This window comes from Orycteropus afer, unplaced genomic scaffold (assembly GCF_000298275.1).
Source record: "Orycteropus afer afer isolate SDZICR_OR568_19922 unplaced genomic scaffold, OryAfe1.0 scaffold00525, whole genome shotgun sequence".
Lineage (NCBI taxonomy): Eukaryota > Metazoa > Chordata > Mammalia > Tubulidentata > Orycteropodidae > Orycteropus > Orycteropus afer.
The window spans coordinates 704341-732253 of NW_006922112.1; the positions used below are offsets into that span (position 1 = coordinate 704341).

The 27913-nt window shown below is 39.4% G+C and overlaps 1 protein-coding gene across 1 annotated transcript in view; it reads left to right on the forward strand.

Moving 5' to 3' along the window:
• The window catches only part of STIM2 (stromal interaction molecule 2), a 300518-nt gene that overhangs the window by 233061 nt on the left and 39544 nt on the right, over window positions 1–27913 (forward strand). Inside the window, exon 4 of the mRNA XM_007955656.2 lies at window positions 26752–26863. Coding sequence (XP_007953847.1) covers window positions 26752–26863 — 112 coding nt within the window. The remainder of the gene's footprint in view (window positions 1–26751; window positions 26864–27913) is intronic.

The window sequence follows — 27913 nt, forward strand, 5'->3', positions numbered from 1 at the left end:
AAAGTAATTCATTAACCTTCAAGAAAGCAATCTAAAAATTGGCATGGGAGACTGAACACATTAAAAAGACTTAGGAGAATGAGAGTATGTGAAGTAGAAACAGTGGGTCATCTCTTTTTAAGGGGTAGGGATGAAAATGGAAGGAAATTAAATGGTAGTTACAAATTGGTATTATGATCAAGTAGAGTTTTGTTAAGAACTGGTACATCTGAATGTGTGTGAAAGAAAAGGGAGAAGAATTTTATTTTTTTTTCCCAAAGATAAAAATTTTAAAATATTTCAATTCAGTAAGTGCTTTTTGTGCACCTACTGTGTGTAAGAGGTAGTCTTAACTAAATCTTTGCATCTAATGCCAGGCTCTGTTTTCTTCTTTGACTATTGTATTGGTTACAGATTTAAATATTTTTGCTAGGCTAATAAAAAATGGATTTAAGCTAAGACAGGTGAGGAGGAACTTATTGACAGAATAATTCTTCACTGCTGGGTGGCACCGAATACCAAGCATGTTTCTAACCATTTTCAGATTCTTTTTAGAATTCATTTCCTATGAAGAATTTGAATGACAATCCCTGTTAAGCATTGGAATTTTGGAAGGGACTAGCAGTGGAGAGGGCAAAGGTTTGGTGGCTATGAAGGGGTGATCAATCAGAGGGGAGGCTCACAAAATGCCATACTTTTTAAATTTGTCTATGCATTTGTTTGATTTCTTTCTGAATTACATATTGTAACCCTGTGGGACTCTAACATCATTATTTTCCATGTTTTGACCAGTACCAAATATTTTGTGGCAGAACTTTAATGATAGTGGTACAAGTCTACTACCAAGAATGGTAATAGATTTCTGTGTACTAGCTACATACCCACTGAACCCGAGCCCGTGACCTTAGCAAAGGTAAGCCTATCCCAGATTGCAGTGTGAGATAGTTGAAAATTGATATGCTTTGGTAGTTGCCTAAATTGCCCACATCTCTGTTAATGAGCATGCTCAATTGCATGAATCTGACCATGACCTTAGACTGCATTCTCATTTAGATGTGTAATTGGGAGCTCTTGAAAGAGGGAAGGTCATGTTCGAAGTTAGTGAATATATGTTTTAGAACTGTGTCTAGATACTTTTGAGTGTTTTCAAGAGTGCCCCCAAAAGTAATCACTATAGTTTCTAATGGAACCTGCACTGTATTAAATATTGGAGGCTGTTTATCACAAAACTAAATGCTTATTAAATTTGTGCATAACTGACTGTTCAATTTGCTTTGTTGAATGGCTTGAAATTACAGTGTACCATGTCTTTATTTTTACTGCAGAGTTTTTAAAATGGAATAATTTTTCTTAGTCTCTTTTTAGGTAGAAGATAAAGATAAATTATCTCGAGTAATGGCAAATTTGTTGTAAGGATATTTTACCAGTTAAGGATTTGATTGATTGCAAGTGACAGAAATCAGACTAATTTGTTCCATTCATTCATTAAAACATCAAAAATTTATTTATTGCTTCCTGTGAGATACGCAGTATACTATGCTTTGGGGATAGGGCATTGAACAGAACAGATTTCCTGCCCTCTCTTTTAGGGAGACAGATAAAGAACACTTTTCCATGTGTGCGTGTAGATACGTGTACACTCACACAACTGCACATACAGATATGTGATGTGATAAAAATAATGCAGAGTAGAGGACAGTCAGTAACCAGGTAGCCAGGTAGGGATGAGGGCTATTTAAATAATACAGTTTAGAAGAACTTCCAAAAGTGCTGTTTGATTATAGACTTAATTTATGAGAATGAACCAGGAGAACATCTGAGTGAAGTATATTCTAGGTATAAGATCAACAAAGTTAAGGCTCTGAGGCTGGAATAACCTCTCAGTACTTAGGGGACTGTAAGAAGGCTAGAGTAGCTAGAAGTTAGTAAGGGAAGGGGAGAGTCGTAGGAGATAAATAAGGTCAGTGACGTAGACGGGGCCAGATCTCGTAGGACTTTGTAGGGCCTGGTAAGGAGTTTTGGGATTTCTTGTAAGTATATTACAACCCATTTTGGATTTTCAGCAAAGAAGCGATATGATTTATGTTTTAAAAAGATTATTGTGGTTACAGTATGGATTAAACTCTTGGGGGAAGGGAATAAGAGTGAAAATGGAAAATTCAAAGAATTTTGAAGTGATGATGTTGAGAGATGAGTGAGACGGTGAGAGATGATGGTGACCTGGCCTGGAAAGGTAGGAGGGAATTGTCTTAGTTGTCTAGTGCTGCTATAACAGAACTACCACAAGTGGGTGGCTTTGACAAAGAGAAATGGGTTTTTTCACAGTTTAGGAGGCTGCTAGCCCAAACTCAGCATGCTGCCTGAAAGAAGGCTTTCTTTCTGTGTCAGCTCTGAGGGAAGATTCTTGCTCTTGAGCTTGTTTCCTGGTTCTTTGGAGATCTCCATGTGTCTTGGCATCTATCTTACCCCTTCTTTGCTTCTCTTGCTTGCCTGTTCAATCTCTTTTGTGTCTCAAAAGGATTGATTCAAGACACATCTTACACTAATCCTGCCTCATTAACTTTACAAAGGCAACCCATTCCCAAATGAGATTATAACCACAGGCAATCCGTAACAGGAAGTCTGATTTATGCTATATTTTGCAGGAGTAGCTGACAAGATTTGTTGTTGGAGGAGATTCAGAGAATTTGAGGTAGACAAGAATCAAGGCATAAAGGATGATCACTGGGTTTTGGGCCTGAACAGTTGACTAATTTGTGCAATTTACTGAGATGGGAAACTCTGGGAGGATGAGAGATTAGGTGGAAGAGTTGGGGAATAAAAGTTTACTTTTGGTTGTATTAAGTTTGACATTTTTAGTAGATAGCCAACTGAGGAGAGTGTTGGATATGCAAGTCTGTCCCAGATGGCAGAATTGGGAATTATCAGTGAAGAGATGGTCTTAAACTGGTGATCCTGAACAGAATCATCTAGGGAGAGAGTTGAGATCATTCATTCTTAACAGAGGTGATAACTCTACCAATAGGCAAAAGTTTGTTATTGGGGGTAAGGAAATCTTAGATACCACAATGACTCCAAAGGGCCACTGTCCATAAATAGATATACAGTGTACCCATGTGGTATTAACATTTCATGAGGTTGGGGGCAATTAGGCAGAAAAGTCTGAATAGCTTCCTAGGGAAGAGAGATCATGAAAGAAAACAAATGTTGATAAATACTGATTGAGATCTTAGCAAAAGAGGTAGAGTTAGTGCTGAGAGGTCAAGAAGCAGAAGAGGAGCCAGGAAAGAGAACTGAGAAGCAGTGACCAGTGAGACAGGAGGAGAACCAAGAGGACATGGGGTCCTGGATACTCTAGAAGTTTGAATACGATGAAGTCAAAGACCTCACCCTTGGATTAATATAGTTGAAATGGCTGGTGATCTCGACAAAAGCAATTTCACTGTAATGGTAGAAGTGAAAGTCTGATTGGAAGGGATTGAAGAGAAAGGAAAGAAGTAAATATTGTTGACTTTTGAAATGAGTGGGGAAATGTACCTATGATAACCAAACTCAAAACCCACTGCTGTCAAGTCACTTCCAACTCATAGTGACCCATTGGGATTCCAAGGCTGTAATCTTTACAGAAGTGGACTGCCACATCTTTATTCAGGAGAGTGGCTGATGGGTTCAAACCACTGACTGGTCAATCAGGACTTTAGCCATTGTGCCAGCAGAGCTCCTTGGAACTGTAATACCTGAAGGTAAAGATGATGTCGAGAAAGTTTCATATTTTTGAAAGATGGGAGATTTTATAGCATATTTACATATAGGAAATGCCCAGTTAAATAATTGATATAGGAGATAATGAAACGATATTAATTCAAAAACTATCCTGATTTTATAGGAAATATAGGTGTGTAGTCAGGGGCTTAAACCAGTCTCTTTCTTTCTGGATTTTGATCGTATTTTCTCCTACTGCTGTACTTAGAGACTAAATTTGTGCTGCTGGCAGATGTAAGCTTACATTTTCCTATATCATGATCAAAGAGGAGCAGGCCTGGTGCAGTTAGAAAATTCCAACAAGTAGCTAGCTTAGAACAGCAAATCCAGACCAGTCATTCTGACCTCCAGGATGGAGTACTTTGATTCTATGCCCTTCCCCTGCCCTGATATCGTCCTGGAAAATGAGCCCCTCAGGTTGGAAGACATTCAGAATATGACGGGCAAAGAGCAGTCTTCTCAAAGTAGAGATGACCTTAATGACAAGCATAAAGTTTTTGTGACCTTTATTTGCTATATGGTATGACTCAAAATGAGAAGAAGCAGCAGCAAACATCCATTAATAATCAAAACATGGAATTTACAATGTAGGAACCTAGGAAAATTAGAAGTTGTCACAAATGAAATAGAATGTTTGAAGATTGATACCTAGGCCTTAATATGGTGAAATGTATTGGTATTGGCCATTTTCAGTCAGACTAATATATGGCGTACTAAGCCAAAAATGAGAAAGGGGAATGATACTGTGTTCATTGTCCAAAAGAATATTTCAAGATCTATCTCTGGTAGAGATAGGATAATATCCATATACCTACAAGGAAGACCAGTTAATACAACTCTTACTCAAATTTCCACACCAACCACTAAAGCCAAAGATGAAGAAATTGAAGATTTTTACCAACTTGTGCATTCTGAAGTTGATCATACATGGAATCGAGATGCATTGATAGTTACTGGTAATTGGAATGTGAAAGTTAGAAACAAAGAAGAAGGCTCAGTCGTTGGAAAATACAGCCTTTATGTGATAGAAGTGGTGCCAGAGAATGCATTATAAAACTTTGAAAGGCCAATGATTTATTCAGGGTAAATACATTTTTCCAACAACATAAACAGTGACTGTACATGTGGTTCTCTCAAGAAAGAATACATAAAAATCAGATCAGCTACATCTGTGGAAAGGGGCTATGGAGAAGCTAAATATCATCAGTCAGAACAAGGCAGGAGCTGACTGTGGAACAGACCTTAGTAGCTCATATGCAGGTTCAAATTGAAGCAGAAGAAAATTAAAGCAAGTCCACGAGTGCCACAGTACGATCTTGAGTATATCTTGTCTGAGTTTAGAGATCATTGGAAGAATAGATTTGACATGTTGAGCACTAATGACTGAAGACCAGACAAGTTGTGAGGTGACATCCAGGACATCATACATGAAGAAAGAAAAGTGTTATTAAAAAGACAGTAAATAAAGGAAAGAGCAAATTGGATTTGAGAAGAAACACTGAAACTTGCTCTTGAATGGAGAGTAGTTAAAAAAGCAAATGGAAGAAATGATAAAGTAAATGAGCTGAAGACAAAAGTAAAGTGTTATAATGAAATGTGCAAAGACCTGGAGTTAGAAAACCAAAGGGAAGAACACAGTTGGCATTTCTCAAGCTGAAAGAACTGAAGAAAAAATTGAAGACTCAAGTTGCAATATTAATGGATTCTATGGACAAAATTGATGCTTTTGAGTTGTGGTGTTGGAGAAGGATGCTAAGAGTACCATGGACTGCTAAAGGGACTAACAAATCTGTCCTGGAAGAAGTGCATCTGGAATGCTCCTTGGAAGCATGAATGGCCAGACTTCGTCTCACCTACTTTGGTCATGTTGTCAGAAAGAACCATTTCCTGGAGAGGGATATCATGCTTGGTAAAGTGGAGGGTCACTGAAGAAGGGGAAGGCCCTCAATGAGATGGATAGACACAGTGGCTGCAACGATGGGCTCAGGTATAGCAAGGATCATGAGGTTGGCAGAAGACCAGGCAGTGTTTCGTTCTATACATAGGATTGCTATGAGTCAGACGACTCAACAGCACCTAACAAGATTAACAACAACAATGGCCAAAATACTAAATAATGCAGGAAGCATGAAAAGAAGATGGATGAAAACTCAGAGTCATTTTACCAAAAAAGAATTGGTGAGGTTCAACCATTTCAGGAAGTTGTTGTTGTTGTTAAGTGCCATCGAGTCGTTTCCGACTCATAGCGACCCCATGCACAGCAGAACGAAACATTGCCCGATCCCACGCCAGCCCCACAATCCCTGCTATACTTGAGCCCATCATCGCAGCCACCGTGTCAATCCATCTTGTTGAAGGCCTCCCCCTCTTTCGACGACCCTCCACCCTACCAAGCATGACATCCTTCTCCAGGGAATGGTTTCTTCTGACAACATGACCAAAATAGGTGAGACAAAGTGTGGCCATTCTTGCTTCCAAGGAGCATTCTGGCTGCACTTCCTCCAGGACAGATCTGTTAGTTCTTTTAGCAGTCCATGGTACTTTCAGCATTCTTCGCCAGCACCACAACTCAAAAGCATCAACTCTTCTTCGGTCTTCCTTATTCATTGTCCAGCTCTCACATGCATACGAGGAGATTGGAAATATCATGGCTTGTGTCAGGCGCACCTTAGTCCTCAAGGAGACAGGAAGTAGTATGTTATTAATAGCCAATGTTATTAACTCCCAGCCAAACAATAGACAGGAGTACAAGCTGAACAACTATACCAGGGACATATACTCCTTAGAACAATCAACCATGGGAGATCAGAAGGGTAGCATTTGCACAGGGAGAAAGATATGGAGGCAGGAATACATAGGCAAAAAGATACAGGGAGAAGGTAACTACAGGGAGGAAGTGGGAAGAGATCTGTTATCTTGTGGGGATTGTAATAGGTGTCACAAAACAAAACGTATATGAACTGTTGATATAAAATGAATCTCCTTTGTGCAGTTGCACCCAAATCATGGTTTAAAACAACAAAACACAGCTATCAAGTTGATTCCAACTCACAGTGAACCCCCTTGAATTTCCAAGGCAGTAAATCTTTATGGAAATAGACTGCCCCATCTTCCTTCTGCAGAGCAGGTGGTGGGTTTGAACCGCCAGCTTTCTGGTTAGCAGTCAAGTGCCTTAGGCACTGCACCATCAGAGCTCCAAAACACAATAAAAAGTTAAAAAAAAAAAAAAAAAGCCAGTGGTATTGAAAGGGGAGGTCCAAGTTGGACCAAAGGGATCAGCCAAAAACATGACTCCAGGCATTGACAGACTACATGTTTGGATGTTTCAACAAATGGATACAATACCGGAAGCACTCACATGTTGACACTAAGAGATTTGGAAGACAGTTACCTACCTGGGCAATCGACTGGAAGAATACCGTATTTGTGCTCATTCCAAAGAAGGGTGATCCAACAGAATGCGGAAATTATCCAACTATATAATTAATAATGCACACAAGTAAAATTTTACTACAAAGACAACAGCCTTTAGTAAGAATGACACCTCAACATTAAGAGAACAAAAATCCTCACAGCTGGAGCAATAAACAGCATCATGATTTCCTTTTATTTAGGTCTACAGTCAAACTTATGGAAGCAGAAGTCAGGAAATCAAATGATGTTTTGCGTTGGGCAAATCTGCTGCAAAAGACATCTTTAAAGTGTTTTTTTTTTTTTTAAAAAAAAAAAAGCCAAGATGTCACATTGAGGACTAAGGTGTGCTTGACACAAGCCTTGGTCTTTAGAATCACATCTTGGGCATGCAAAAGCTTAAGAATGAATAAGGAAGATCAAAGGAGAATTGATACTTTTGAATTATGGTGTTGGCAAAGAATATTGAATATACCATGGACTGTAAGAAAAACAAGCAAATCTGTCTTGGAAGAAGTACATCCTCCTTAGAAGAACATCCTCCTTAAGGAGAAGTACATGGGCCTTAGAAGTGAGAATGGTGAGACTTCATCTCGTGTACTTTGGACATGTTATCAGGAGGGTCCAGTCCCTGGAAAAGGACATCAGACATCATGCTTGGCATTTATATGGTCAGTGAAAAAGAAGATTGACATAGTGGCTGTAACAGTGGTTCAGGTATAGCAGCGATAGGGAGGGTTCTGCAGGACCGGACAGTGTTTCATTCTCTTGTACATGGGGTCATCATGAGTGGGAACTGACTCCACGGCACCTAACAACAACTCCTGCATATGATCTGAAGTGTCATCTCAGAAGAAAACAAGGAAGGAGTACTTAGCAGACACATAACCAGTGTAGATCGACGAGCAAGACACCAGACATTGAGAAGGGCAGGTGGAAGGAAAAGGGTGGAGTGTTGAGGAGTTCTGGCAGCGTGGGTTATGTGCTATAAACTGTAGCTCCCTCAGAAACGATCTGATGTGTTCTGTACGCTTGCACTTCAAAACTTTCGGTGTATAAATGAATTTTCTCAAGGGGTTGTTTTGGTCCCCACTCTGAATTTTATGATAACTGAGTATAATATTTCCTCAATATAATTGCTTACAAGCCCCATTTTGGTATTCTATAAAAATGAGCTAAAATAATTCTCACCAGTGGAAATTGCATCAGAATTTTTTGCAACAACTCTTCCCTTCCCAAAGTCTTCCTGGCTTTTTGCACTTTTACTTTGACCAGGTGAAATTCTAGCACTGTTTACCAAGAAATGTCTATACCATGAAAAATGAAACATTGGTCCTTTTAAAAACATTGTTGTTGATATTGTTGTTATGTGCCATTGAGTTGTCTCCTACTCATAGCGACCCCTCCTTGGATTTCCAAGGCAGTATCACTACAGAAGTAGATTGCCCAGTCTTCCTTCCGAGGAGTGGCTAGTGGATTTGAACCACCAACCTCCTGGTTAACAGTCAAGTGCCAAAAGCATCATAGGTAGAGCAGAAAAGTAAATTTGAGGTGGCAAAAATCAGGCAGTATGCATTCTGAGTTAGTCGGAAATCTTAAGTAAGACATGTCCTCCATCACTTTTTTAGCACCTTCTTACTTTCTGGCACAAAAAGATGTTGCAGGCTCATTTTGGTTTTTCTTAGCCCCAACTCTGGAAACAACCATTTCTCTAAGGCATCCTGGTTACTTTCAGGTGGAAGTTACTTTTAGAAACCAATATATAGGTGTTAGGTGTGCTCATTGCTACTGGGATGTGTTTTCTACCCAGACACTCTAAGTGGACAGAGTTACGAAACTCACAACATTTATATGTATTTCCAAAAATCATAAACCATGAATTCACAAGTACGCCTCTAATTTCAATCCATCACTATAGGGTTAATTCTAGTTTAACCTTTTCCCCTATCTGTACCTCTTCACCTAGAGGAAGAACCTGGCTTCTGTTTTCTCCACTATATGTGCATATTTTTGCTCAGTCCTCCTGTATGCAGTCATCTTCCTGCTCTTACTCAGTAACCTGCCTTGTATGGAGCTCTGCCTTTGTAGGACTGCCACCCCAGGATCCACTTTCTGCAGACACTGGCCAGTGTTAGCCTGTCTTCTGATACTCACAGGAGGTCTGGGTACTGGTGGGCAACAGAGAGATTCTGAAATGAATTTGAAAATTGAGGAGGGTGGGGGGAACACCTTTGGAGAGAAGTCTGAGCATTATCCAGCAACTTGTGTTACTGAGTCCATCTTTGCACATTTATTCCTATCACTGAAGCACATTCATTCACATTTTACCCTCCTATTATCACTACGGAAGTAGGAATGCCCAACCTTCCTTCCTACTTCCGAAGTGATACTGCCTCGGAAACCCAAGGAGGGGTCGCTATGAGTCGGGGCCGACTCGATAACAAACAACAACAACAACAACATGGCTATTGAAAAAGTCTCTTGTGGATGAGGAGGCTATTTAGTAATTTAATATTTTATCCATTGTGTTAGTATTCACAAAACATAGAGAAAGTAAACTCTTTCTAAAAGTTGTCTTGTTAGTAGTCTGATTTAAGTCTGATGCAGTATATAGAGAGTTAACATTAGTTAACTAATGGTATTAACTAATGTTGAATCTCTATTTTATGTCCTATGTCAGACTTAAGTTAGAGAATGCTGTATACCAACTAAATGCTGCTAATACAGTATCTGTGAACAGTTAGATTTTTAAATGCTAACTGTACTAGGAAAAAATCATGTATTGCTGATTAAATAGAAATTCCTGAGCAAAAGTACCCTGAACATGATTATACAGTTACAGTTAGCAAGTTTTTCTACTCTAGAAGAAATCAGAATTTACAGACTTTGAATGTAGCGTCTCTTACTTGGCAGTTATGACAGCTAGTTGTGAAAGCCCTATTTTCAGCTGGCTTTTTTTAATAAGCTTTAGAAAGAAGGTATTTGTTAACTGGGCCTCTGTATTCAGTTTTTGGTAAACTCTTAGTAGTTCATACACTGTTTTTCATTACTCTTTCTACTAGTCTTAGTAATACTTTCTTGACTCTGGTGTTTTATATTTATTTTATCCAGTGCCCAGTAGTAATTACTCAGCAAATGTTTTCCTTGAGTGAAGGAATCTCAGGTTGCCTTACAGAAAATCTTTTAAGAAACTTAAGTTCTAAGAAACAAACAAACAAAAAAAGGAGCATTCTTGATAATTTCAATAGCAGAAAAATGAACTTGTAAAATATAATTTAGAAGTTTTATACACAGAGACACACACACACACACACACACTTTTTTTTTTTTTTTTTAATTCTTTGGAAGCAACATCCTTTCCATCTTATGAAATTCAGTCACAGTTGTGAAAAAGTTTGTTCCTTTATCTCAAAAATGCCACTGAAGAGAGTGAATAAAGATAATGTGCTCCTTTCATCCTTGATTAATAGAATTGTTTTTTCATCCATTCCATCTGACAGATATTTATTAAGGTCCTACTCTTTACCTACTCTTGCAGATCTGTTTAGTGCCTGCTATATTTTTGGTGTTATAAGGTACTGGGAGTCCCTGGGTGGTGCAAATGGTTAGTGTGCTTAACAATCACAAGATTGGTGGTTTGAGTTCACCTAGAGGTGCCTAGGAAGAAAAGCCTGGCAATCTACTTCTGAAAAATCAGCCATTAAAAACCCTGCAGAGCACAGTTCTACTGACACCCATGAGATGACGATGAGTTGGAACTGACTCCATAGCAACTGGGGGTTTTATAAGACGTTGGGAAATTAGGAATGAATAAGAAGCATTTTCTGCTCTTAAAGAGCTTCATTTGATATGAAACATTTTTTTATTCTCAGTTCAGTTAAAAAAAAAAAAAAAAGACTGAGTGTGAAATGGAATAACCAGAAGTCAGCTACTCTGCCCCTAAATTTTCATCTTCATTGACACTCATAATGAGATATTTTGGGAAACTTGATTAAACATCTAGTTCTTTTATTACAAATGAGTCCACTGGTTTCGTTGAATCATGTATAAAGAAAGTGCATTCCTTGAATTTCCCTTAGTTGCAAAACATTTCTGATCATATACTTGTGACCTATTTTGTTAGAATAATAATTTACCCTTAGAGAGCATTTACCTTTTGTTGTTGTTATGTGCCATCGAGTCGGACCCGACTCATAGTGACCTCTCCTTGGGTTACCGAGGTATTATCACTATGGAAGTAAATTGCCCAGCCTTCCTTCTGAGGAATGGCTAGTGGGTTTGAACCTCCAGTCTTCTGGTTAGCAGTCAAGTGCCTTAGGCACTATGCTACCAGAGCTCCCATTTACCTTTTAGAAGAATCATTTCTACATATATTTTGTCAGTTAATCTTTAGAGCAGTGATAAGATTTTGAAACTCAATTTTACTCCAGTTTCTGTTTTCCAGATATGTGTTTGCTGATCCCATTTGAGTTTTAACTGAGATTCACAAGTTAAATGTGACATCTTTAAGGTCACCAGCTGAATTAGCCAGTCTTTATTCTTCCTTCCTGGACTGTCTGCATTAGTACATTTGGGGCCTTCATTTCCTCATCTACATGTTGAAAAAGTTAGTCTCTGACTCCAACACCCTGCATTCATCTGAGTCGTCCTTTCAGACTTAACATTTGCAAGGGCCGCTTGGGTGACATTTGCTGCTATCAGTAGTTAAATTATGTCTCATCCCTGAGATGAGAGCCAGAATATTGACATATTATAAAAATTATATTAGAGAATCATAGAAATTCCACAACTATTACAGCCAAGCTGTAGGGAATATTGATTTGCATTCCTTGATGCTTTACTTCTAAATGTTATTCAGTTTATTATTATTTTTATTATTAGTTTTTAAAGTCTTTGTTGTCTCTTACTATCTTCACGGGACAAGATGTTAATAATATACTGTATTTCAATGATAATGAGATTATGGTTTACAAAAGAAAAGATATTAAGCCTTTCCTTAATGTACCTTATGCCCCTCTTGGAAAGAGAACCCCTTGGTAATTTTTTAAGTTCTGAATGTTCAGACATTTACCACTGTTTACTTTGTGTACCTAAAAATTACATGCAGTACCTGTGCATGGAAAAAGATAAAGAGCTTGTAAGAAAAAGTGTGTGTTTATTTCTCTTCAGTACAACTACTAATGCCTCAGCTTCCCAAGTTAGAGGGTGTGATTTGGCTTTTAGGTGTCCCATTATAGCATGTTGCAGGAATTTAGTCCACGTTACAAAGACATGCCCCACTGACCAGCGTGCAAACAAGGAGCTCACATTCTGGCCCCGTTCTAAACATAAGCCTCTGCCAACCATTCTAAAGATAAGCCTCTGCCAACCATTCTAAAGATAAGCCTCTGCCAACCGCTGAGCAGCTGATCATCTAGTCTCACTTAGAGGTGATACCACAAAGGCTGTACAATGGAATGAGTTAAGATGCAATGTGGCAGGCAGGCCTTGAACCTTCACCTTTTAGATTTTAAAAAGTTACAATTTGATGTTATTACATTGAACTTTAGGTTAAGTGCATTTTCCTGTGCTAGTTATGGTATCACCTCTCTTGTCATGTAAAGAGAACTGCTGAGGCTTTTATCACTTGAAATTCTCAGTTGAAATTGAATTTAAAAGTGGTGAATACTGTTATCTGTCTATATTGTTTTAGACTACAGTGCTTCATATAAGCATGCCACTAATGCAAACTTTGAGATTCTGTATGAAACATACTTCAAACTATAGAACTTCTTTCTCTAATCATTCCATATGGCCAACTTTAAATACAGTTACTTTTGTTAACAATGTTTATTATTTCTTCCTTCTTCCTGACTCCTGTACCAAAACCTTTTATTGCTTATAAAGATGTTCTTATTACTTATATAGATGTTTTAATACAGAGTAGTGAGTGTGTATTTAATTAATTGTATAATCATACTTTGACATCAGAAGTTATTCTCTAAAATACAGTAATTGTAATTCACCAAAAGAAACTGTCATGCCAGTTGTTTTCTTAACATTACAAATGTTTTATATCATAAATTTAGAATATGGTAGTTTCTAAAATGTCATAGGAGAGCTGTTAAACAATGAAAGATAAAATAAATGCAGTATCAGTGTCTTTTATTATGTCCAAGGACATGCACAGCGGCTTAGAGGCTTGGGCTGTGTTTTGAGATTTTCTTAGAAAGTGCGGAGGCAGAGGAACGCAGTGGTTAAAGAGCTGGGTTTTGAAGTCAGCAGACTTGGTATTGAATCCTATTGCCAATACCAAGTAATTGGTGTGCCATTTTGTACAAGTTATTTAAAGTCTCTGAGCCCTAGCTTCCTGCTCTGTAAACCAAGCATAGTAATATTACTTTGAATAAGGTTGAATTTATGTTGAGGGAATTTTATGAGATAATTCATGTAAAACATTTAACACGTGACTATTTGCTTACAAAAACATTAGCTGCTACTATTATTAACATATGCCTGCATGTTCACAAATGATTTATAATTAGAAATTAGGTGGGTTTTCCCATACACACAGTATTTAGGTGATTTCAGAAATCACCTTTAAAGGTTTTTAGGACAGCATGTACTTACATTAAATATAACAGATGAGAACTTAATATGGTGGTGCTTCACTAAGTTGTTTTGTATTTTTAGGCCTGTAACTTAATACAAGCATATGGCTAAGTGCACTGAGTGCATTGGTTTTATAAGATTACCTTTTATAGATGAAAGAAGAAAATAAATACATATATTTGAATCTTTTACAGTTTATCTTTCATACTGATTTGTCTTTAGCAGATAGACTTAAGGGAACGGACTGGAAGCACACATATTCTCTCGTCTCATCCTCTGTCAAGCACACAGCTATGAATTGGCACCTTCTAACTTCCATTAAGTTATTAGTCGTGGGATCCTGTTTTGGAGCCAGTGATTCTCTAGTGCTGCTTTGATATGAGATCCTAAAATCAGTATTGTCATTGATGCTTTCATACAACTCTGAGAGAGCTAGTAGACAGTTAAAGACAAAACAAGTTCTCATCTTTATGGAAGACAAAAGTCAGTTATACCTTCAGTTAATACTTAAATGGTAACTGTGCTGGGTTCTGTGCTAGGGTCCTGCTGTTAGATGCCATGGAATTGGTGCCGACTCATGTAGACCCGCTTTATGACAGAAGGAAACATTGCCCAGCCCTACAGCATCTTCCTGATCGTTGGTATGTTTGAATCCTCGTGCATTGGCTAGGCTCTCAGGGGGTAAACACTGTAGCCCCTGTCCTATAGAAATTTATAATAGAGTGAGAATGTAAGATATGAACAAGCAGTTATAAAACAAGGCAGTGCATATGTGCCATTTGGTAAATACAGTAAGTACTGTAAAAATTTAGGGGGAAGAGAGATTACTTTCAACAGGGATGCTTTGTCTAGTTGTAACCTAGTTTGTACACCTGAGAATGTACCTCTGCATGGTTGTGTCTTTTTCACAAGTCTCTTTCAGCTGAATCTGGTTACTTACATCCCTCTGTTGCTAGTTATTTCCAGTCCTGCTTTCTCCTCATTCTCACTATTACTACAGATGCTGCTGTTGCCTAAAAGTTTTCTCCTCTTGGGCTCAGTTACCATTTTTCTTCTCTATCAAGTGTTGCTACAGAATGGGTATATGGTGGTGGGACTGACAGTAGCAAGTAGGAAGGGGAACATGGTGCAGAATCAGCTTATTTTATACTATACAAATAACGCTGCTGCTGATAGGTTATTAAGTGGGAGGGTAACAGAAAGGAGGCTCCTTATCTTGTCTGTGTTCCTGTGAAAATCCACAAAGTGTGACCCCATATATCCTACATCCTCATACCCCCTCATCTCCTAGACTCTTGGTTCTACTCACTATCTGACTCTTTCCCGTCTCCCACCGTCCCCCACCCTCTGGCCCTACTCTCTAGTTCGAAATGGCTTGGTTCTTTGAAATCTTGCCCTTCAGTCTGTTACAACTCCTCTTCCAGGTCACAGGAGTCACTCCCATGGTGAGTCACTCCCATGGTGAGCCTCCATTGAGTTTTTCTGTTACAACCTCAAGGGTTTTCGTAGGGCCACAATGTGTGCTTGATGTTTCAAAGAGAACCCTGAATCCATTAATGAAATTACCTGTAGCAGATTGCTTGTATTTAATGTTTAATTCTTTTATTACTATTAAAACTATAGACTTGGAAGTTTGTTTCTAAGTGAAAATATAGTTCAGATTTTAGAGTAAAACAGTCAGCTGTCTAATTTGGAGTCAGAGAGTAGAGTTCAAATTCTAGCTCTCTCAGTGGCTAGGTGTGTGTGGCCATGAGTGTTATCACTCATCGTCTCTTGGCCAAGGTTCTCCCTTTTTGGAATGTAGAGATTACAGCTACTTCTTGGAAGTCGTTCCAACTCAGAGCGACCCCATGTATTTTAGAGCAGAACTACCCTCCATAGGGTTTTCATGGCTGTGACCTTTCAGACCTTTTTTTCTGAGGGACCTCTGGGTGGTTTTGAACCACCAGTCTTTCAGTCAGTAGCCCAGTGCTTAAGTATTTGTGCCTTCTGGGGAAGGTTGAATGAGAATTTATGTGAAAGCTTAAATGTAAAGCCCTGTATCAAAGGACTGTGGCAATTAAATACCCAGAAAGCAAAACAATTGCTGTCAAAGTGAATTCCAGCTTATGGCGGCCCTGTATGTTGCAGAGTAGTAGAACTGCATTCCGTGGAGTTTCATGCCTGAGACCTTTTGAAAGCAAATCACCAGGCCTTTCTTTCGACTGGGTTCAAACTGCTAACCTTTTGGTTAGTTATCGAGCACGTAGCCATCTGCGTCACCCAGGGTCTTCATGAATGTGGTATTATAGTGTAAAAATCTGTTTGCCATTTATTCATCATTTATTGAGTACTATGTAGCAATCTACTTCTGTAGTGATACCGCCTCGGAAACCCAAGGAGGGGTTGCTAAGAGTCGGGTACGACTCGATGACACATAACAACAACAACAACAATGTAGCTCTGGTAGCGTAGTGCCTAAGACACTTGCCTGCTAACCAGAAGGCTAATGGGTCAAACCCACCAGGCACTCCTTGGAAGGAAGACTGGGCAGTGTACTTCCGAATTGATATTGCCTCGGAAACTCAAGGAGGGGTTGCCGGGAATTGGGTCTGACTTGATGGCACTTAACAATAACACCATATATCTCACACTGTTCCATAAAAGAGCAAGGTCCTACCCTCTGGAAATTCATCATCCAGAGGTTAAGGCAGGCATGGACAGTTACATTATATAGCATGTGATTAATCCTGTGGCATTTGTGTGAACAGGTGATCAGGGAGCACAAAGAAGAGCAACTATAATCTGGAAATAGGTACTGTTCTGGTTACCTAGTGCTACTCTGACAAGAATATATACCACAAATGGGATGGCCTTAACAAACAGGAGTTTATTCTTACAATTTGGAGGCTTTAAGTCCAAGTTCAAAGTGCCAGGCTCTAGGGGCTGGATGAAAGCCCCTCAACCTTGGGGTCCAGCTCTGTCTCCTGCTCCTGTCCCACTGGAGCTAGAGGTGTTTCTTCACTCACACAGCTGCTGGCTGCTGAGGCTCAGAAGCCCCAAGGTTGATAAGTAAAAAGGCACAGTCCCGATGTTACCAAACCACACGGCAGGCCATTAACTTAAGTCCATTATAAGTCCCAAGGTCGGCAGAGCATAGCAGGGTGCTGAGCAATGACACAGCTACGTGCAGGGTCCAAGCGTGCCATAGGCTAGAGACCATTCTCAAAGCTTCTCCTTAAATACAGGAAGCAGACCACATCCCAAAGGCAGCTACTCAGCTGCTTGTGGTAGATCCCACCATGGAGTTGACTGCCAGTCTCATCGTGGGGAATAACTACCACCAGCTGTCTAGCCACTCAACCAGGCACAGCTAAGTTGACACAAAAACATAACGACCACGATTGGTACTTATAGTAGGGAAAACTTCGTGGACAGGAGCTCCTGATGTGAGTCATGAAGGCTAAGGAAGGGTAAACCTGGCACAAAGGGAAGAAACAGGGATAAGCCATTCCAGGCTGAAGAAGTAGTTTAGGGTCTGGGAGAATGCAATCCATTCAGGAGGCTATAAATACTGTTGCAAGTATGACTGGAACATAAGCTCTCTATCTATAGTACCTGCTTTCATTAATAGGACCACTTAGTTTACTCTGAGGAACTCTGGTGGCACAGGCCCTCCCTAAGGCATTTGCAAACCAGAAGGTTGGCAGTTCAAACCCATGGGCTACTCCATGGAAGGAAAATGGGGCAATCCACTTCTGCAAAGATTTGTTGTTGTTGTTAGGTGCTGTTCAGTAGTCACTGACCCATGGTGACCCTGCGTACAACAGAGTGAAACACTGCCCGGTCCTGTGCCAGCCTCATGATCCCTGCTTTCCTGACCATTACTGCAGCCACTGTGTCAATCCATCTTGTTGAGGGCCTTCCCCCTTTTTGTTGACCTTCCATTTTACTAAGCATGATATACTACTCCAGGGAATGGTTCCTTCTAACAACATATGACCGAAGTAGGTGAGGTGAAGTCTGGCCATTCTCGCTTCCAAGGAGCATTCTGGTTGCACTTCTTCCAGGACAGATTTGTTAGTTCTTTTAGCAGACCACAGTAGTGTCAGTATTCTTCTCCAACACCACAACTCAAAACCATCAACTTTTCTTCAGTCTTCCTTATTCACTGTCCAGCTCTAACATGCATAAGAGGTGATTGAAAATACCATGGCTTGGGGTAGGCACGCGTTAGTCTTCAAGGAGACATCTTTGCCTTTCAACACTTGAAAGAGGTCTTTTGCAGCAGAGTTGCCCAGTGCAATACATCATCTGCTGTCTTGACTGCTGTTTCCATTGGTGTCGATTGTAGAAACAAGTAATATGAAGTCTTTGAGAACTTCCTCGAAAGGAAGGTTGGGCAGTCTACTTCTGTAGTGATAGTGTCTCTGAAACCCAAGGAGGGGTTGCTATGAGTCAGATCCAACTTGATGGCAGTGTGTTGTGTTGCATTGTTGTTGACAACTTCAGTCTTTTTTCCATTTATTGTGATGCTGTTTATCGGTCCATTTGTGAGGATTTTTGTTTTCTTTATATTGAGGTGTAATCCATACTTCAGACTGCATTCTTCAGTCTTCATCAGTCAGTGTTTCAAGTCATCCTCACTTTCAGCAAGCAAAGTTGTGTCATCTGTGTATTGCAGGTTGTTAATGAGTTTTCCTCCAATCCTGATGCTACGTTCTTCTTCAGATTATTTGCTCAGCATACAGATTGAATAAGTGTGGTGAAAAGATACAACCCTGACCCTTCTTGATTTTAATCCATGCAGTGTTCCCTTGTTCTGTTTGAATGACAGCCTCTTGGTCTATGCACAGGTTCCTCATGAGTACAATTAAGTGTTCTGGAATTCTGTTCTTCTCAATGTTATCCATAATTTGTTATGATCCACACAATCCAGTGCTTTTGCATAGTTGATAAAACACAAGTAAACATCTTTCTGGTATTCTTTGCTTTGAGCCAAGATCCATCTGGCACCAGGAATGATATCCCTTGTTCCTCATCCTCTTCTGAATCCAGCTTACATTTCTGGAAGTTCTCTGTGAATATACTGCTACAAATGTTTTTCAGTTATATTCAGTAAGATTTTACTTGCATGTGATATTAATGATATTGTTCGATAATTTCCACATTTTATGGGATATGCTGCCTCAGAAACCCAATGGGGTCGCTGTGAATCAGAACTGACACAATGGCACGGGGTTTGATTTTGGTTTAGTTGACTCTGTAGAGGCAATATGCCTGCCCAGTGGCCAATGGCTCTGGAAACAGGTTTGATCTGTAAATTATTAAGTCTGTTAAAGTTAATTAAGAACCTAGCCTTTGTAAAGCCCTAGTTTCAGTATGATGATAAAAATACCTACTTTAAAGAATTGTTGTGATGATTATTTGGAGTGATGTTTGTAAATCTCCTGATATTAATAAAGACTGTGCTATCCTCACAATTGTTGTATGCTTGAGTCCACTGTTGGCAACCACTGTGTCAGTGCATCTTGTTGAGGGTCATCTTCTTTGCTGACCCTCTACTTCACCAAGCGTGATGTCCTTCTCCAGGGACAGGCCCTTCTTGACAACATGACCAATGTACAAGAGGTGAAGTCTCGCCATCCTCACTTCTAAGGAGTGTTCTAGCTGTCCTTCATCTGAGACAGATTGGTTTGTTTTTCTGGCAGTCCGTGGTATATTCAGTATTACTCGCCAACACCATAATTCAAATGCATCAGTTGTTCTTTGGTCTTCCTTATTCATTTCCAGCTTTCACATTCATATGAAGCAGTTGAAAATACCATGGTGTGGGTTAGGTGCAGCTTACTCTTTTAAGTGACATCTTTGCTCTTTAACACTTTATAAAGAGGTCTTTTGTAGCAGATTTCCCCAGTATAGTACCTTGTTTGATTTCTTCACTAACAGTACATGCTTGATTTCTTGACTGTTGCTTCCCTGGAGGTTGATTTCAGATCCAAGTAAAATGAAATCCTAGACAACTTCAGTCTTTTCTCCATTTATCACAGTGTTGCTTATTGGTTGAGTTGTGAGGACTTTTGCTTTCTTTATGTTGAGGTGTAATCCACACCCTAACCCTAACCCTAACCCTAACCCTAACCCTAACCCTAACTGTAGTCTTTGGTCTTCATCAGTAAGTGTTTCAAGTCCTCTTCACTTTGAGCAAGGAGAAAAAAGGTTTTTAGAGTTAACTTTTTTCCTCTCAGTAGTCTATCATCTAAGAGCTCTGGTAGCGTAGTGCCTAAGGCACTTGACTGCTAACCAGAAGGCTGCCCACCAGCCACTCCTCGGAAGGAAGATGGGACAATCTACTTCCATAGTGATACTGCCTCGGAAACCCAAGGAAGGGTCGCTATGAGTTGGGCCCGACTTGACGGCACATAACAATAACAACAACATTCTGTCATCTCCTGTTTTGGCTAACAGCTTAGTTAGCAATATAGTACCTGTTCTGGTTACCTAGTGCCGCTCTAACAGGAATATACCACAAATGGGATGGCCTTAACAAATAAGAGTTTATTCTCTTACAGTTTGGAGGCTAGAAGTCCGAGTTCAAAGTGCCAGTCTCTAGGGGCTGTGTGAAAGTCCTTCGACCCTGGGCTTCAGCTTTGCCTCTTCCTCCCAGTCCACTGAAGCTAGAGGCTTTTTTTCACTCAGGCAGCTATTGGCTGCTGAGGCTAACAAGCCCAAGGTCAACAAATGAAATGACACAGTCCCGATGTTACCAAACCACAAGGCAGGCCATTTAAGTCCATTGTAAGTTCCAAGGTCAGCTGAACATGGCAGGCTGCTGAACAATGACACCGCTACATGCAGGGTTCAAGCATTCCATAAGGTAGAGACTATCCCCAAGGCTTCTCCTTATATACAGAAAGCAGACCACATCCCAAAGGCAGCTACTCAGCTGATTGTAGTAGATCCCACCATGGAGTTGATTGTCCACAAGTTGACATACAAATTTCAGTACCACAGTACCTAAGGCACTTGACTGCTTCTCAGAGGCTGGTGGTTCAAACCCACCAGCCACTCCTCCGAAGGGAGACTGGGCAATCTACTTCCTTAGAGATAACGCCTTGGGAACCCAAGGAGGAGTTGCTACGAGTTGGAATTGACTTGATGGCAGTGAATTTGGTTTTTTTTGGTTTTGTTTGTTATAATAGAATTTTATAAACAGAATTAGGAGAAATTTTAAAGGGTCATCAGGTTCATTTTTTGTGTTAAAAAACTGAGCAGCAATTAGATAATCTAGCTAACATGTCACAGTGAATCAGCAGCGCAGCTGGAACTAGAGTCAGATGTCCTACCATTCCAGAGTTCTTTCTGTTGAGCTTGGAATAAATTGCCAATTATCAATAACTTTGAGATACCCATTTCTATCAAAAACAATATAAGTCAGCAATGTAGAAATTGGTGTTTCTGTAGCTCTGAAGATTGGAAAGTGTATTTCTGAAAGCAATGCTTTCTTGTCTCCACCCCAGCACTGGTGAAAGTGCTGTTACCAACAGCACTTGTGAAAAGAGTAGTGATGGGCAGTGAATAGCCTCTTTACTATTACCAATGTCATACAGTCACTATTCTGCTTATTCGTGTCTCCTCACTAAAATGTAAAAATAGGTTTTCATAGTACTTGTCAGTTAAATACGTTCAACTCATTTATTCATTTATTACTATTCATTTATTGAGCAGCATCCAACAAATGATTTGTTAAGCACCTTTTTTGTTCCAAATGCTAGGGATAGAGTAGTAAGAGAGCAGCTTATAGTTTAATGGAACAAACATGTTGAGAGAATAATCATACAAATAATTGTAATCAGTTAAATGTACAAAAACTATAAGGTGTGTTAGACTGAGTTCTCCAGAGAAACAAAACCAGTAAAGATTATATATAGAGAAAAAGAGAAATTTATCTTAGGAAAATGGCTCACACACTTATAGAAGCTGGCAAGTCCCAAGTTCTTGAATCTGACGTCAAGCTAAAGACTTTTCCCAACTCTCGTAGCTGCAGGAGCTGAGGAGCTCAAGGTTGGCAGGCAGTACACTGGCTGTTGACTCCAACGAATGACAGCTCCAAGATCTCCAGGCTGAATGGTGGATTGTTCGCTCACAGACAGTTGTAGGCAGCACAACAGAATCCCAATCCACAGAAGAGTGTCTGTTTTTCCAGGATGTCCATAGATATACTGGAAGCAGGCTACACCCCTAGGGAAATTCCCTTTCAACGGATTCGCTGCTCAAACGTATTCATCTGATCCCATTATGGGAATAACCACATCACAACTGCTTAAACCACACAGAATTGTGGTCCAGCCAAGTTGACACACATCTCCAGCTATCACAGGGTGCTTTATGATCAACAATGTCAGGGGAAACTCCCCTGAAGATTGAAATATGAACTGTTAATAGGTGGGCAAAGCTGAGACCTATTTAATCAACATGAGGATGGAGAAAAGGGTCTCACAGTGACTGAACAGCCTGAGGAATGATAGAGAACTAAAGAGCTAAGAACTAAAGAACAGCTACTGTATTTAGAGCAGAGAGAGCAAATATAGTATATAGGTCTTGGTCACAAGAAGAGAAATGAAGGAATTGAGTAAAGTATCCCTAAAGGAGCCAGAGAAAGGAACTTCTCTCCAAAGTAAACTTCATGTTTCATGTTAAAATTTCATTGTTTTAAAGATTGTAAAGAAAATTACTCTGGAACCATTACAATGTTCTGTTTACTAGGCACCATGAATACGGAAGGGAGCTCTGGTGGCAGTAGTGCCGAAGGCATTTGACTGCTAACCAGAAGGCTGGCGGTTCAAATCCACCAGCCACTCCCCCGATGGAAGATTAGGCAATCTACTTCCATAGTGATACTGCCTTGGAAACCCAAAGAGGGGTCGCTCTGAGTCGGATCTGACTCCACAGCAGTGAGAGATGTATGTGTAATGTCATCATGAGTCCAGAGCTGACTCTGTGGCCCTTAGTACAAGAAGTACTAGGATCTGGGAAGTTTAAATATATATTCTTTTAATTTGAGTTTTTTTCCTTCCTTTCTGTGCTGGCTCAATGCAATTTGCAGGAATATTTTGATGTGCTAGATTGTTTAGATCAGCGACTTTTGCTGTTGATCATTTGAGCAGCCATAGAAATGACTGAATCTTATCCTGTTTTCTTGGCTGGAGTTTTTGTGTGGGTGTGTGAGGTGCAGCTGCACTATGGGTTTCTTGGCAGTCAAGACAGGGCAATTCTCAATGCAGTTCATCTTGAATAGGAAGAAACTTAAGATTAGAAAGGCTACTCTGAATGTATTAAATTCAGTGGAAAGCACCCAGGGCCTGAACTGTTGGCTGATAGCCTGAGCTATTTGGCTGCATAGATACAGCCTCAGGCACATGTCCAAGCTTGTGACAGGAACACATGAAGAAGAGAACATACAAAAAATAGTCAACACTTTGTTTCAGTATACAATTCTAAATTGCTGTATATAATTTTTTAATGAAGTTTTTGTTAGCCAGTTGTTTATGATTTATTTAAGCTTTTTATCTAAAGAGCATTTAATGAAAAAGCAGATTGCAAAGAACTAGCTTTGCTTGCAAATGTGAATTCATAATTTTATGTAGTTTCTCAGAAAGACCTTTTCTCAGATTGATTTATGCACAGATGGATTCCTAGATCTGCTTTTATTGCTCACTTGTTTACTTCACTCTCCTCTGACCAGTTCTATGCTCTAGAAGCACCATGTTTTCCCAAGTCCTCAAATTAAGTACGGGCAATAAGGAACTTGTCCTTTTCTAAGGGCATTTGCATTTTTTCCTTTGGATAAGTTCATCATTATCCTTTATGCTCTTAATACAGAAACCCCTGAGTTGCTTTCAGTGATTAATTACTATGAGTCAGGTCCGACTCGATGGTATATAACAACAACAACAACAACACAGTATCTTTACTGTTGTTTAATATTATGCTCTTAGAGCAGCATAGAGTCAGATCCTTTGCTCACTTTGTCTTGGTTCAAACCTACTGGTGCTACTTAAGCATACTGCTCATGTTAATTTCTCAAATTTTCATCTCAAAATGGGATAATCATCATGTTTGTACTTCATTTTTTTTTCCTTGATAAGCCTTAAAGGAGAAGATGCGTATAAGTGCTTAATCCAGAGTAAATGTCCAAGAGAAGAGACGTGAGCTATCATTTTGTTTATGAATCAATCAGGTCCAATTTCTTAGATTGTTGTTTATTGTTGTTAGGTGCCGTCAAGGTGGTTCCTACTCCTAACTACCATTTGTATAATAGAAAGGAACACTTCCTGATCCTGTGCCATTCTCATATTCATTGCTGTGTTTGAGCACATTGTTACAGCCACTGTGTCAAACCATCTTTGTTGAGGGTCTTCCTCCTTTTTTACTGACTCTTACTTTACCAAGCGTGATATCCTTCTCCAGGATCTAGTCCCTCCAAATAACACGTCAAAAGTATGTGAGATGAAGTCTCGCCATTTTAACTTCTAATTCTGGCTGCACTTCTTCTAAGATAGATTTGTTCTTTCTTGTGGCAGTTCATGGTATATTTAATATTCTTCACCCACACCATAATGTGTCTCACCTACTTTGGTCATGTTGTAAGAAGGGACCATTCCTGGAGAAGGATATCATGCTTGGTAAAGTGGAGGGTCAATGAAAAAAGGGAAGTTCCTCAACAAGATGGATTGACACAGGGACTACGATGATGGGCTCAGTTATACGAAGAATTGTGAGGCTGTCGCAAGACTGAGCAGTGTTTCATTCTGCTGTACATAGGGTCGCTATGAGTTGCAGATGACTCAGTGACACCTAACAACAACAGTAGCACCATAATTCAAAGGCATCAATTCTTTAGTCTTCCCTAGTTATTGTCCAAGTTTTCACATCCATATGAAATGCTTGAAAATACCATGGCTTGGATCAGGTGCACCTCAGTCCTCAAAGTGACATCTTTGCTTTTTAACACTTAAAAGAGGTCTTAATTTGCAGCAGATTTGCCCAGTGCTATTGTCAAGTTTTATTTCTTGACTGCTACTTCCATGGGCATTGTTGTGGATTCAAGTAAAATAAAATTCTTCACAACTTCAGTCTTTCCTCTGTTTATCATGATACTGCTTATTGGTCCAGTTGTGAGGATTTTTGTTTTCTTGTAATCCATACTGAAGGCTGCATGTGGTCTTTGATTTTCATCAGCAAGTGCTTCAATTCCTCTTCACTTTCAACAAGCAAGATAGTGTCATCTGAGTATCACTTATGTCTTAGATAGCTTTCTATTAATAGCTATCTTCACTCTTTTGGGTGATCCCATTCAATCTAAAGACCATCTGTAGATTAATGATCCCTAAAATTGTATCTCTAGCTTAGGCTCCCTCCCCTAAGCTTCAGACTCATATATTGGACATAAAATAAAACGAGATGTAAGCATGATGATCGTGCCAGTTTTGGGATGAGAAACTGAGATGGTAAGTAGCAGCAGTCCCCTTAAATGTCTAATACGTTACCTCAAACATACGTCTAAAAACAGAACTGTTGATCTGTCACCCATACCTACTCATCTCTCCAATCTCTGTTGGTCCCCATTCTTTGCTTTCTCAGTTAATGGCCTATTCTCTATGCTGTTTGCCTTTTTCCAGCTACAAACTCTGTCCCTTTTATCAGCACGTCTCATCAGCATTATCCTCAGAATATACATCCACTTGTTACCATCTTCTCTGCTACCACCCAAGCCAATAGCCTCTTTTGTCTGGACAGTTCTATAAAGAAGGGTCTCCTTATCGATCTGCTTCTTCACTCACTCTGTTCACACATGTCATTGTTGTTATGTGCCACTGACTTGGTTTCGACTCATAGCAACCCCATGTGACAGTTGAACTGCCCAATAGGGTTGTCTTTGGCTGTAATTTTTAAGGAAGTATTTCACCAGTTGTTTCTCCCACAAAGCTACTGTATGGATTCAAACCACCAACCTTTTGATTAGCTTAATTATTGCGCCACCGGGTTTCCTGACTAGCCTCACAGAAGAGTGATATTTTAAAAACATAGATAATTGTATTCTTATTTTTCTTAATTGAAATTAGAAAAATATCCACTGTTCTTAAAAGTCATCTATGGACTCCTTTCTTCTTGTCTTTCAAACACAGGAAACTTAATTCCTATCTGTAGATCTTCACACTAGCTTTTTCTGCTGTTTGGAATATTTTTCTCCCAGATGTTCATGATGTTGAATTCTTCCATTTTTTAGGTCTCAGTTCATATGCGCTCAGAAAGGGTTGCCCTGAAATCTTCCCTTCCTTTCTTAATAGCTGATCACTATCTGAAATTTCCCTCCTGTTTTTTCCTTTCATAAGCTGCCTCTCCCAGCCTCCCCAAAAGAACTGAAGTTCCATTAGGCAAGAACTTTATCTCTCTTGTTCACTGCTATCATTTCCTGCATTTACATTGGAGCTAGGAGCTCTGGTAGCATAGTGCTTAAGGCACTTGACTGCTAACCACCAGCCACTTCTCGGAAGGAAGGTGAGGCAGTCTGCTTCCATAGTGATACTGCCTTAGAAACCCAAGGAGGGGTCGCCATGAGTCAGGTCCAACTTGATGGTACATAACAACAGCAGCAACAACAATGGAACTTGACACTTAACACTGTTACATGGATGGATAGATGGATGGATGAAAGAATTAATGGATTATTTAATCCTCTACACACTTTATAGAGGTGCTTATTTTAGAATTAACCATGTTCATGTTTTCTCCTTTTTTCTTTTATCTGTTTTCCCTGTTGTAGACTGTGAGCTTCTAAGGGCAGGAAGTGTATCTACTCATAGAATGCTAATTAACATTTTGGTACTTACTGTTGATTGAATTGAATTGAAAATGTCACCTGACATCTTTATTTCCCCTGAAGTTATAATGATTACATGTTTTATTTTTAAATTCTGTTACTCAATTGTGTTTGAAATATGCCTTCCTCTTTTTTATTTCTTGCAGTTCATAATTGGACCCTTGAGGACACCCTTCAGTGGTTGATAGAATTTGTTGAACTACCCCAATATGAGAAGAATTTTAGAGATAATAATGTGAAAGGAACAACACTTCCCAGGTGAGTCTTTATTAACCAAATGCATTTTTCCACGAATGGAGAATTACATATTAGACATCTCTTTTCAGTGATGGCTCTGCAGGTTTACTTCAGTGATTGAAGGCTCAAGGGAAATACATAAATACATACTTTGTTTAAGGTATGGTTTTCATTTTTTAATACTGATTTCTTGTCTAAATAATCAGCCTACCCTCCTGCCTTTACTCCTAAGGAAAGGAATTTAGGGAATTACCAGGTAGGCCAAGTATATCTTCTTAGATAACCTCAAGTCAGCCTCTGCCCACCTGTGGACTGTAACAAAGCCTATTCGTCTGGTATTGATTCACCTTCGTGAGAAAATCTATTTGAATGGAGTAATGTACAGATCTGTCTTAATTGGTATCCTTTTAATATTAAACAACAATAACTACTTGAATAGTGGCCATAAGTTAAACCTCAATTAAAAAATAAAACTTAAAAAACAAAATATAAATAATCCCTCCCCCCTCCCTCCGCTGCCTTCAAGTTGATTCCAACTCTAGCGACCCTGTAGGACAGAGTAAACCTGCCCCTATAGGATTTCCAAGGTTGTAAATCTTGACAGAAGCAGACTGCCTCATCTTTCTCCCATGGACAGCTGGTGGGTTCAAATCACTGACCTTTTGGTTGGCAGCTGTGTACTTTAGCCCCTGGACCACCTGGGCTCCTTAAATAAATACTAAAGTGTATGTTTTACAGTGATACTTTATATTATTTAAACCTCATGATTAAAATGAGGTAGAATTGTTACCCCCATTTTAAACATTGAAAAAAAATATCAGAGAGAAGTTAAATATTTTGCCTAAGGCTGTATTTGAATCTAGATGGATTTTGATACCAGAGTCTACAACGACAGTTCATCCCTTAGATGTTTGTGATGAGTTTTTACAAACTATGTTTTCTAAATACTCATTAGTTGACCTCATAATTTTCAAGATTTAAATGTTAAAATATACACTGATTGCATGACCTTTTCTCTTACAACACTGCTTCTTATGTTTCATTTCTTCTTGGATGATTTCCTAACTGAGA